This window comes from Helianthus annuus, chromosome 13 (genome assembly GCF_002127325.2).
Source record: "Helianthus annuus cultivar XRQ/B chromosome 13, HanXRQr2.0-SUNRISE, whole genome shotgun sequence".
In the NCBI taxonomy this organism is placed as follows: Eukaryota; Viridiplantae; Streptophyta; class Magnoliopsida; order Asterales; family Asteraceae; genus Helianthus; species Helianthus annuus.
In genome coordinates this window covers 118,700,021-118,714,024 of record NC_035445.2, presented here as the reverse complement: position 1 = coordinate 118,714,024, position 14,004 = coordinate 118,700,021, and the positions used below count along the sequence as shown (strand labels likewise).

General features: G+C 38.9%; 1 protein-coding gene across 1 annotated transcript; it reads right to left on the bottom strand.

The window, feature by feature from the left end:
- Nucleotides 1–5,091: 5,091 nt before the first annotated feature.
- Nucleotides 5,092–5,853, bottom strand: LOC110901607 (secreted RxLR effector protein 161-like). The gene has a single exon (XM_022148418.1). It carries the CDS (start codon nucleotides 5,851–5,853, stop codon nucleotides 5,092–5,094), a length of 762 nt encoding a protein of 253 aa, XP_022004110.1.
- Between the last annotated feature and the right edge of the window lie 8,151 nt (nucleotides 5,854–14,004).

Below are 14,004 nucleotides of genomic sequence, written 5' to 3'. Positions count from 1 at the left end.
ATCGCTAATGATTTTAGAACAAAGATTGTGCTAACATGAGATTTGCGACTGAGTGCGTCGGCCACGACATTCGCTTTGCCAGGGTGATAGCGCATTTCGCAGTCGTAGTTATTAAGTAACTCTACCCAACGACGTTGACGCATGTTTAGCTCTTTTTGGTTAAAGATATGTTGTAGGCTCTTATGGTCGGTGAAGACCACACACTTGGTACCATAAAGGTAGTGTCGCCAAATCTTTAATGCAAAAACAATTGCGCCAAATTCAAGATTGTGAGTAGGCTCTTATGGTCGATCGAGGCATTTTCACTTCGCCTCACGAGGCGTTAGCCTAAAGGCGAACTAAGGCGTAAACCCAAGGCGGAATTAAAAAATAAATACAAAAAGTATATATCTTATAAAGAATAAAATAATTGACACAGAAAGTCCAAAACATAAATAACATGTGTTTTCTTACCGCCTCGCCTCGAGGCGTGCCTCAGCCGTTTTATAAACCATGTTCGGGTTTACTGAGTGCAATTTATACAAAAACTTACAAGATCAACATTGATGGGGTTGTCAAATCTGCTATCCACAACTGACCGTAATTATGGGACTCCTACATTGCATAAAATAGTGGTGCTGTCACAATTCCCTGCAAAATGAGTAATTAGAAAGTTATAACACAATTTGTACAACCTGCCATAGTTGTATGTATGTAATAGAAAAATAAGCAAATACTTTGTAAGAGTATGGGCTAAAACCTCCCAAAATCATTTAATTTGATAAGTCATTCTTCTTATTATTATTGAAATAATACAACTTTAGTAACCAAACTTGCTACACTAACTCTGTATTAAAAAGATTATGATGGTACTTTATGTTAACCCAACTGGCACCAAAAAGTTACCCATTTTAACCAGTAGAACCCACTAATCATTAGGGGTGTTCAAATTCGAATATCTGAACTGATACTTGATTTTACTATCCGAATCCGTATTTAAAATTTCGGATATCAGTTCGGATAATGAAACGGGTATCTGAAATTTCAAAGTAACGAGAAAAATTGTTTTCAAAAAAAATTTCAAGTAATCTAAGGTGTTCATTGTTTTTTTCTTACTCACCAAGACAAAGTATTTAATGCACATTATACCATACTCTTTCAAAAAACCAACACCATAAGTTAAACAAAAGAATCTGAGAACTCATGAACTTCTTCATTGAGATTCAAATTACCGTAAATAACATATGTTTTGCATTTTTCAAATATCACTAGATTTATTCCTCAAACAAAAAATCAACCACGCGATTTCTTGGGGATCGGACTTCGTGTTCGACCTGTTACAACCGGAGATTCTTTGAACCAAAGCATTCGAACCGATCCTTTTGATCCCTTTTAACGACCACTCGAAGTTTGTTGCTGTTGATACGTGTATTCATGTAAATTGTGGAGAACACACATCTCATATCTATGGATTTGTGGCCACTTGAAGTTTATTGTTGTTGATATAAGAAGCACTGAAGCAGATTATACAATCAGATGTTCTATAGATGGAGCTTTGGAGGAGATACTGAAATGAATGTGGGAGCGACGCAAAAAGGAAGAGACGGGGTAGATCTAGGGTTTTTCAAGGGAAATATAAATATATATTTAATATGTAAAAAATAATATTATTTAATATTTCGGATATCGGATATCCGAAATATCCAAAAATTTTCAAAATCACTATCCGAATCCAGATCTGAATTTTCGGATATCCGAAAATTCGGATAATTTGGATTCGGATTTTCAGATATTTCAGATTCGGTTTCGGTTTCGGATATGAATTATTTTGAACACCCCTACTAATCATGCCACCTCAGTACCTTCAGCTGAAAACCTAAACAACAATTGTGCTTCTTTGTTTAAGAAGAATAGTTGAGTCAATATAGATTTGATTTTTTATTTGCAGTTATGCAAAAGTATACTCACGTATGTTTGATAAATGGATTCAAAAGCAAACAAATGTTAAGGTTTAAAAAATTATTTGTAATATATCACAATCACATTGCTGATTCTCATGCACCAATTTTTTTTCCATACTCATTATACGCACCTAATTTTTTCCATCTTCGTTTTCAGGGTTAGCGTTTCCATTATTTATGAACATGTAAACTTGTTAAATATCAAATAAATATAGTCCATTGATTCATTATCAATCAAATACAACCCAAATCGATATACTTGTTTGATGTAACATCCTCCAAAACGATAATGAACTCATTCTTGTTCCTTAGAAGTAAGCCAATGGTGAACCAAATTTTCTCCCCATCATAAGCAAATTATTTTCCTGCTAATTCATTACCATACGTCTCATGAACTTGATCAAGAACATTTCGTCCTACACTTTTTCCATCCACGAGGCGGCCATCTTTATAGAAGAAAGCAACCTGCTTGATACACTATAGTGAAATTAAACAACTTTTAAATAGTTTAAACAAAACATGACATACACACAAACGAAGTACATACACAGCAGGGAAAGAGGTGTCCATCAACATTTGACACATTGACTTTGAAGTGATTTATCAAAAGCTGAATCTTAGGCCCTTAGTGGCTAACCCTCGTCATGCCATAGGCACGCACATCACCTTCTTAATGGGTTCATGTGCTTGTTCATGGACCACATCCTCTGGAATAGATGGAGAAGGTGGTATAGCCTCACTGGCTACTCCATTACCATCATTTTTCATGTGAATCCATGTCTAGTTACTGTGTAAAAAATAGTTTAACTCATTATCAGCTAAACAAAGCTATCTAGTTCTTTGTAGATACATATGAATTAATAACAGTTAGAAGCAACTAAAATCTTGCTAAAAACATGAAACCTAAAAACTAAATAATTTTCGTTCATGAAATTTAAAATAACTAGTTGTTGTATTACAAAATAAACCAAAAGGAAAAGGAAGAAAAAAAACATAAGGAAGTTTTTTTGTGGTTATAATGAAAGTAAATTACTCTGGAGACAAAGGTAAAAGTTAAAATATAGCAAGGCATAAAGTAGATAGAAAACAAAGAAACGACAAATACAAACCTTAATTTAAAGGAAAAGAAACATATTAATAGATCAAACTTAAATATACAAAATAAACTTAAGACAATACCTAAAAGGTCCACCAAGAACAACAAAAACTCATCAACATTCACATCATGCAAAAGCCTAAAATCTAACAAAACAATAACAAACACATAACAAAAGAATAAAATTAATTGTACTTCTAGAGATCGAGAATCTTACAAATCTCTTAAAACTGTAAACTATAAGTTCAAAAGCAAGCAGTAGCTACAATTCTAACAAAAAACAGAGAAACACAATTCATTTCCCTTAAAAATTCTTACAAAACCTGTTTACACAAAAGAATTAAACTAAAAAATTCAAATATGTCTAAAATTTTTAAAAATTCAACTCGATTCAACAACTATACGGCTACGATTTAGGTAGTCTTCCAACCCCAGGTGTCTAAAACAAACCACAAGCAGAATGTAAGATAATCGCAAAGTGTAAATCTAAGAAAACATAGGCTAAAAACATTTCGGATCCGTCCGACACCCTGACACACCTTCATTCATTATAACATTTAAATCAACAAACAACAACAATAATCATAAATAACTACCGTTTGTAAACATTGAGCATTTAGGGTTTACACAATAAGAAAACATGATTATTATGGTTGAAATCATATAACAAAAACATCAAAGATCAGAAGAGATAAACATACCTATGTAGATAAACATAACTTTGTTATTGATTTATGAATATGAGAATGAAGAACTAGAACTTGCACTCGTTTAATAGGGTTTTGAGAGAGAAAGGAATTAGAGAAACTCAACTAAATAAGTCCGAGTATCGAACCCACGAGACTCTCTAATTATGTTTACTAGACTCAACTAACTTATCTAAGACTAGCTCAACTTAATTGTTTTTTATGTTTTGAGGGGGGGGGTTCTAATAACCTAATGCAATTTATTAAAATTAACTAAAGTGGACGGAGACACGAACTAAGACTGAGGACGAATTCAGATGATGGGAAACACACTACCTAGGCTAGAATCCTACACATGCTTGGCGCGTTCTGTCGGTTAGGGAACTAATGTGAAAACCAAGATCTTAAGATGCTAAACTTAAAGGATAACCGAACAGGACTCTCGACCCTTCTTGAGAAGACACCTATGGCAACCTATTAAGCTGTTCTAATACCGGTTTAGAGGATTCCCTCACAGGGTTTCCTATTGTAATAATAAAGTACCATCTAAACAATGTACCTCACAGCGTGAAAGTCACAAGTAACTATGGTTTTTATGATTAGACTCGATAAGCAAATAGTGAAAGGGCAACTAAGGGGATCTTCTCACAAAGTATCTAACCCTAGCAATCTAACACTAAAGACATACCGACAACCTCTCACCTCACAGTTATCTAGATTGGTAGAATACTAAACCCTATTCAAAACTTAATCACAGTTCCTATGGTAAATTAGCCTATTAACCGCAAACTAATCGCCAACACACAATCCACGACCTAACTGGCATTTATACATGGAAAACATCCACAAAACGCGAGTGAAACATGTAATGATATTTAAATAAGAATAAATACGCATATACGACTAACATTCAAACCAAAGTCTTTTACTTTAATATTAAATCCAAATAATAAGTCCAAAACCAAATAAAACAGAATCATAACACGATGTTCATCATAACCTAGGCAGTGTAAGAAGTCTAGCCAAGAATCATTATCAAGAACAAGAAACAAGTCTCAAATAAATAACAAATCGTGTTCATAAAGTCAATAAACACAAAGTAAATCGAAACCGAACACTAACTCTAACAATTTTATTATGTTAAAAGAACTATTGAAAAATGATAATGAGAAAGCTACATACCACCTATCTATATATAGGCATACATAAGAAAAGGAAATAAGACAAAATGGTCAAAACAAGCTAGGGAAAAGGCATGGGCAATGGACAAGGGAAAATGGGTCAAAGAGAGGATTTGTAGGGATTGGGAGACCACATGTAAATTAGCACATTTCCATCTATTAAAATATGTAAGGTTCTTTACTCCCCCTCATGTTGGAGCGTGGAGATCCGTGATGCCCAACTTGTCAAGTAAAGTGCGGAAGCGGTTGGTACCCAACGGTTTAGTGAGGAGATCGGCAAGCTGCATTATTGTATCTATTTTCATGGTTTGAATTTCTTTTAACTCGACACGTTCACAGACAAAATAACAATCCATTTCAATATGTTTGGTGCGTTCATGAAACACGGGGTTGTTTGCAATGTGCATCGCTGCTTGATTGTCACAAAACAATTGTGTCAGTCCTTCTTGAGGGATATCAAGTTCCTTTAAAAGCCATCTCATCCATATAATCTCACTAACCACGGCCGCCATGGCCCGGTATTCAGCTTCGGCTGAAGATTGAGAAACCACCGATTGTTTCTTTGATTTCCAGGATATAGGAGTGCCTCCCAAGAGAAGTAAGTACCCAGTTCGTGACCTCCGTGTGAAAGGACAACCAAGCCAATCCGATTCACAGTAAGTGATGAGGTTGGTGCCGCCCTGCTTTGGTAGAAGAATCCCTTGTCCAGAAGTGCCTTTGAGGTAGCGATGGACTCGATTGGCAGCCTCTAAATGACTAACTCTTGGGTCACCAACGAATTGACTCAAAATATTGACGACATATGCAACGTCGGGTCTAGTAGCCTGAAGGTAAAGGAGTCTTCCAGTTAATCGTCGGTATTGGTTTGCATCGACTTGAGCTTCTTTATCACACTTATCCAATTTCAAATTTTGTTCCATTGGGAACTGACTCGAACGACAACCAGTCATTCCCGTATCCTCCAAGATGTCTAAGATTTGCGTTGGCTAAGCACAAGGCCTTCTTTGGTGCGAGCTACCTCGATACCCAAGAAGAACTTCAATACTCCTAGATCTTTGATGCTAAATCGTTTGTCTAGGAAGGTCTTGACGTTTTGCATTTCTTCCATATTATTCCCAACTAGTATGACATCGTCAACATAAATGAGTGCAGCCATGAATACTTCGTTTGTCTTCAATAGGAACAAGGAATGGTCCACCCCCGTTTGTTGGAAACCGATTTCAAGTAAGGACTTGGTAAACTTTTGATACCAATTCCTCGATGCATGTTTAAGACCATAAAGCGACTTCTTGAGCTTGCAAACACGTTGGTCATTTTGTCTCACAAAGCCTTGTGGGATTTTCATGTATACGTCTTCATGAAGATCTCCATGTAAGAAAGCGTTGTTGACGTCAAGTTGATGAATGTGCCATCCCTTTTTGACCGCTACGGCTAACAAGGTTCGGACCGTGACTAGTTTGGCTACTGGTGCAAAAGTTTCATGAAAATCAATGCCTTCTGTTTGGGTGAAGCCTTTTGCCACGAGACGCGCTTTGTACCTTTCAATTTCTCCATTGGGTTTGTATTTTATCTTGTAAACCCACTTCGAGTCGATGGCGCGCTTTCCTTCGGGAAGCTCTTCGAGGACCCATGTTCCATTTTCTTCGAGTGCTTGAACCTCTTTCTTCATGGCCTCGACCCATTTTGGATCCGTCACCGCTTGGCTAAAACATTTTGGCTCATGATTGGAAGTTATGGCCGCCAAAAAAACTTTATGATTGTTAGTAAACTTATCATAGGAAATGAAATGTGCAAGAGGATGTACCGTTGATGACTCTTGATTGGAGGTGGATTGCTCATGGTCAATGGATGGGCGGAGACGGACTTCATAGTCATCGAGATGCTTGGGACGTGACCTGCTTCTTTTTTCTCTTTGTGGTTCAACGGTTTAGAAAGCTTCATGCAAGCCTTCTAGATTGACACTTTGATCATGGGTCGTACCAACTTGGCCCATAGGATTGGGGTTGTGTTGTTCCTCGGTGGGATTAGTGGGCTCGGTTTGGGTGTGTTGATCAGTTGGGCTTGTGGGATCGGTTTCATCGATGTTTTGCGGTTGTAAAGATGGCCCGGTTTCTGTGTCTAAAAGAGGCCCAGATGGATCTAGCTCAATATCCGGTTCCCTTTGGTTTTTCACAGGTTCACCATCCCACCATTTTGGGGGTATAAAGATTTCTTCTTCTTCAAGAGTGGCATTTTTGAAAGGGAAAATATTTTCAACAAATTTGACATCTCTTGAAATACTTATTTTGTTTTGTTTGACCGAAAAAAATTTATGTCACACCCTGGCTTTTGCGGAAGCGTGGGTTTATTTGGTGTGACTTCTTAATACCATAGCAACAATCACAACAATGCTATATGATAAAAACGTAAGATGTTCATCCATTAAAGTAGTTTAGAAAATGCATAACATATTGTCTTTGAAATAAAACACCAACCACTGAATACGTTACAAACCATGACTTGGTTAAAGTGAGTTCATAAGACTCGACAAAAGACTACCAACAACACGAGGATTTGAGACATGCAACTCGTCAAGGAAGGAGTTACACTTCCCAAACCTACGACTCTGGATGACATCCTTATTTAGTACGCAGCTATCATGCATCACTTGCCAGATCCAATTAATTCCCTGAAATACATGTAGTTTAAAAAGTCAACAAAAAGTTGAGCGAGTTCATGTGTAAGTCTGTGTGTGTAAACCGTTTAGTATGTCTGTAAGTAAAATAGTCCCTGGTATGTAGCAATAAGGAAAAATTGATCACCATTGGGTTGCAAAACCAATAGTATATGTGAATGATGCAGGAAGACTCAAACCTAGCAAATTTGTCTCTGGTATGAAGACATAGTCACCACTATGGGCCCCCGGCCTCATGGGTGTGGGCTCGCTACACCCAAATAGATCTATCACTCATGCCTCGTGGTCCTACAATGAGGATTAATGGTCTTAAGTGTCATGCCCACCACTCACTTGATCGCGTAGTAAAAACCCTCCTTAAGCTAACAATACCACGTATAAAATGTCTGAAATAACTTGTAAACATGTATTCCACCCCCGAAGTATAAAACGGAAAACAGTAAAAGAAAAAGGGGGTCATGAACTCACCGTAGTGCGTCTTGACTCGAATCTCAACTCTGTCCGCTACACGACAACCTACAACGTACTAATGTCTATTAGACGAACGGGCCGTGCCTTGGCTTAGAGTTTAGTGTTTTGAGTTGCGTTACTTTGGTATTATTTTGTTAAAATAATAATAATTATTTTTACTTAACTATCGTCTTTAGAAAAATAGTTAGGCAACTATTTCGTGTTTATATTTCTCGAATATTTTTACTAAGTGTTCGGATTTTCGGAAAATTTCGCCATAGTCTCCTTTGTAAATAGAGGTGTCCATGCTTCATAGCATATCACTTTCTTTTACATATATCCCGTGGATCATTCTCAATAATCAAACCGACATTTAGACAAACAAAGCATTACTTACTTTATTTCAGCTTCATTACCCAAAACTGGACTGTTTTCGAGGATTTTTATAAAATAGTTATCCTTTTCCAAAAATTCTCAAATTTTTACAGAATGTCATATATGTCCCAAAATTTATTATGTAAAAATATCGGGGTCCAGTTCGTTAACAATGTTTTATAGAAAATCATTTTCCCGACTACAATCAGATTTGTTACTTTCTGATTGCAGTTTACGGAATAATTCACTAAAAATTATTTGTAAGCCCGATCGACGAAATTCCAGTTGGAGGATCATCGCGACAATGGTGACCAACTACTGTAAAAATTCCATGAGTCGATTCTACTCAGGTTTCATGTTATGACTCCGAATACAACACACTTTTTCTGCAGTAAAAATGCAGCTTAAGCTGCTGTCCAAAAACAGTCCCTTAAAAATTAGTAAACGACTTCGAAAAATTACGATTCCAGTGCCATTTGTTCCGTTTTTCAAAAATACATATTTTAGGCTTCAGAAAATCAGTTTTTCGATTAAAAACGGTACAGTTACAACTTGTTGAAGTTGGCTGGAAATACCAATCAGCTTGCTGTTTACAATGTAAAAGTTACTAAAAACGCATCAACAAAGGTTCTAACCATGGTTTATCGATGATTTAAGGTTCAAACCTCAATCATGCATTAACCAAACCTAATCCAACCTGATTTCAACTTCATACAAACTTTTTATGTAGGGTTTTTATGTAGAGTTCTATGTTCATCTTTTTAGTGTTCTATTTCTTGTGATTAAACCATAAACGTCATACATCACATTTTAACTAAGAATAAGATGGAACAAGGTGTAGAGACTTACTACTAGCACAAGGCTAGGGTAGAAATCTAGTGAAGATGATGGTGGGAAAAGATGATGACAAGATTAGAACAAAGCTTCCTTAATGCTTCTCAACTTGCAACCTTCATGAACCACCTTCAAGGCTTGAATGGAGCTTGAGTATTGGAGAGGATGAAGATGATAGAAGGTGATGGTGGTGTTTTCGGTTATGGGGGGGGGCGAATGGGGGAGAGAGAGGTGAGGTTGGAGTGTAGATTTTAAGGTGATGATGAAAATCCTTGGAACCATGTGCACCCTAATCCCTATTGTCATCATTAATTAGATTTTTGGCCAATCAAATGAATATTACAATAAGTAAAATCTCAACAAAATATATGGTAATCATTTGGCTGGAAATTCGGTTGGGGGGGGGGGGTAAAATGTAAAATTTTGGTAATTAGTGGGTAATTAATTAGAAGGTTAAGGGTATTTTCAAGAATAGTGGGTGTATGCCATGTTTCTATAGTGTGTGGGGATTTTTGTGACCGTAAATAATTAAGAATGATAAAATAATATTTCTGACAATATTTTGGTGTCCCGGGTAATGTCTGGTTGTTCGGTTACGTATCGTTCCGTTAAAGCGGTTAATTGTACCGAATTGTGTCTTTTGTGCATCTTTTTGTAACGAAATTAATTCCAACACTTAGGAAAGCGTTCAGGACCATTTAGTCAATACTCTGTATAATACGAGTGTGTTAAAAGCTGAATTGTTACTGAAAATGCAGAATTTTGTACTTAAAATGAGTTTTAGGCACTTTCCGGCACTCAAACTATCACCTAGTGACACAGTCTTATGGTCCTCACTTCCCTACACTCCATATTGGTGTAGTGCTTTATCTCTGGCCCATACTGGCCTAAAAATAGTGTCTGTCTATGTGCTGGCATTGTCAGCATGTGTCTGAGTTATCCGCTCACTGTGCTAACTGTGCTTTGTGCATCAGGTTTGTCACTAAGAGTCTGTATGAAATAAATGGAGTAACTGTATGTAAAGGATGCACATGTATGTATGTAACATGAATCAGTAAGCAGTTTAAAGTGTCAGATGTAATCAAGCACAGTCATTAAGCACATAGTTAGGGTTAATTAATTTGTACAGTACCTGTAATTATGTGGGTTGTCACATTCCCCCCCCCCCCGTTAAGAAAATTTCGTCCCGAAATTTTAAGTTCTACTTCTAGTTGCAGGGGTCTTGGGGAATAAATGTGGGTACTTAGCCTTCGTACGATCCTCACGTTCCCACGTGAATTCTGGGTCGTGTCGCGCATTCCATCGAACTTTGACGAGTTTGACACTACTCCGGCGTGTCTTGTTAACTTTCCAATCCGTAACTTCAACCGGTTCCTCAACAAAGTGGAGTGTGTCGTCGATATGAACCTCGTCAGCAGGAATAACAACTGTCTCTTGAGTTGGGCTCTTTTTTAGGTTCGATACATGGAATGTATCATGAACGCCATTAAGTTCAGCAGGTAAGTCCAATTTGTATGCTACAAGCCCAATCCTTTGCAGAATTCTGAAAGGACCAATGTAACGTGGATTCAACTTCCCACACTTTCCAAAGCGTGTCACACCCTTCCAGGGAGAAACCTTTAACAAAACCATATCCCCAACTTGAAACTCTAAAGGTTTCCTCATTTGGTTTGCATAGCCTTTCTGTCTGTCGCGAGCTGCCTTGATGCGCTCTTGGATTTGAAAGATTTTGTCTGTTGTTTCTTGGATTATTTCGGGGCCAACCAGCTGCCTATCACCCGCATCTGCCCAGCATAGCGGTGATCGACACTTGCGTCCATAAAGAGCTTCGAATGGTGCTGCTCCAGTGCTTGTGTGGTAGCTGTTGTTGTACGAAAATTCGACCAATGGCAAGTGATTGTCCCAGCTACCACCCAGGTCCATTACACATGCTCTCAGCATATCTTCCAATGTTTGAATTGTTCGTTCACTCTGGCCATTCGTTTATGGGTGAAACGCTGTACTCGGGTTTAACTGAGAACCAAATGCTTCTTAGAAGGACTGCCAAGTCCTTGATACGAAGCGTCCATCTCTATCAGAGATAATCGAGAGAGGCACTCCATGATGTGCAACAATCTCCCTCATGTATATTTCAGCAAGTTTACTCGTGTTGTCCTTCTCCTTGATCGGCAGGAAGTGCGCAGACTTTGTTAGACGGTCTACTATTACCCAAATTGTATCATGACCCTTGGGCGTCTTTGGCAATTTCGTTATGAAGTCCATGGAAATCTGTTCCCATTTCCATTTGGGTATTTCAGGTTGCTGTAGAAGACTTGAGGGTTTTTGGTATTCAACCTTTACCTTGGCGCAAGTTAAACATTTGCTAACATATACTGCGACATCGCCTTTCATCCTGGGCCACCAATAGAAATCCTTAAGATCTTGGTACATTTTATCCGCTCCTGGATGAATCGAGTACCGTGACTTGTGAGCCTCATCGAATATAACCTTTCTCAATCCTCCAAACAGAGGAACCCAAATTCGTCTCATGAAACACAAGGTTCCTTCCTCGTTTGGTTCCATCCCACGGAGGTACTCATTCTCGATATTCCTTTCTTTCAAAGCTTCTCTCTGCGCGACACGAATGCGCAAAGAGAGGTCCGTCTGGACAATCATTTCCAAAGCCCTAACCCTTACGGGCTTAATCTTTTCTTTTCGACTTAGGGCGTCAGCAACCACATTCGCCTTTCCTGAGTGATACTTGATTTCACAGTCGTAGTCGTTCAAAATGTGCTGTAAACTCTTGTGATCAGTGAAGATTGTGCATCTCGTTCCATACAAATAGTGTCGCCAAATCTTCAATGCGAACACCACAGCGCCTAACTCCAAGTCATGCGTGGTATAGTTTTTCTCATGAACCTTCAGCTGGCGAGATGCATATGCTATGACCTTCTGTCGCTGCATCAACACGCAGCCTAAACCCTGACGCGAGGCGTCACAATATACCACGAAGTCATCCGTGCCTTCGGGTAGAGCTAAAATCGGTGCGTCACAAAGCTTGTTCTTTAACAACTGAAACGCTTCTTCTTGTTTGTCGCTCCAATCAAACTTCTTGTCTTTCTGAGTGAGTGCAGTCAGAGGTTGAGCGATTTTGGAAAAATCCTCAATGAATCTGCGATAATACCCAGCCAAACCTAAGAATTGTCGAATCTCGGTTGGCGTTTTTGGAGGCTCCCAATTCTTGATCGCCTCGATCTTTGTGGGATCTACATGGATTCCATTAACCACATGTCCAAGAAACTGGACTTCGCGTAACCAAAAATCACATTTCGAGAACTTAGCATACAACTTCTCCTTCTCAAGCAGCTCTAGAATAGCTCTCAAGTGTTGCTCGTGTTCTTCCTTCATCTTCGAGTATATCAAAATATCATCAATGAATACGATTACGAACTTGTCGAGGTACGGCTTGCAGACTCTGTTCATCAAGTCCATGAAAATTGCTGGTACATTTGTTAGCCCAAATGGCATAACTAGGAACTTGTAATGTCCATATCGAGTTCTAAAAGCAGCCTTGGGAATACTTTCCACTTGTATCCTCAGTTGATGGTAACCTGATCGTAGATCGATCTTCGAGTAGAAACTTGAACCTTGTAGTTGATCGAACAGGTCATCGATCCTTGGCAAAGGATATCTATTCTTGACAGTCAACTTGTTGAGCTCGCGGTAGTCTATACACATACGAAAACTGCCATCCTTCTTCTTAACGAACAAAACTGGAGCTCCCCAAGGTGAGAAGCTTGGTCTGATGAATCCCTTGTCTAACAATTCTTGGAGTTGTGTTGACAGCTCTTGCATCTCTGAAGGTGCAAGTCGATAAGGTGCCTTAGCCACAGGCGCGGCGCCTGGAACTAAGTCAATGTGAAATTCGACTTGTCTTGGAGGCGGCAATCCTGGCAAGTCTTCTGGAAAGACTTCAGGATATTCCCTTACGACAGGAATGTCTTCTATCTTTGGCTCAGCGGCTTCCTTATTCACGATGTGTGCCAAGAAGGCAACGCATCCTTTCTTCAAACACTTCCTAGCTTTCAAGCAGCTAATGATCCTCAATGACATATCGCGCTTTTCTCCATGAACTACAATAGTCTCTCCATCGGCCATTGGGATGCGGATGGTCTTCTCGTGACAAATCACCTTGGCTTTGTTGCTAGACAGCCAATCCATCCCTATTACCACGTCGAAGCTTCCTAATTTGACTGGCAGTAGGTCTAGCGTAAATTCGTGTCCTCCCAGTTCTATCGTGCATCCCCTGATGACTTCGCCCGTTTCAACTAGTTTCCCATTCGCCAATTCAATCGAGTACGGAACGTCTAACTTACTAGCAGTTAACCCAAGCACATTCTTAAATTCTAATGATACAAAGCTATAATCTGCACCAGTATCAAAAAGAACAGACGCATAGCGTTGATTTATAGGGAACATACCAGTGACAACATTCGGATCTTGGCGCGCTTCCCTCACACCAATGTTAAAAACTCGACCTTGCGCTTGATTTATCTTTGGGCATTCCCTTTTGAAGTGCCCAACGTCCCCGCAGTTGAAGCATCCTGGCCCTCGGCCATTCCCATTTCCATTCCCGCCTCGATTTCCGTTTGTCCCCCGATTACCAGCTTGATTCGGGGCATTCCCACGATTACCGTTTCCCCCATTATTCCCTTGCGGCCTGTTTCCATTACCACAGTTGTTGTTATTGTAACCCCTTTGACCACCCTGGCCTGATCCAACCCAACAC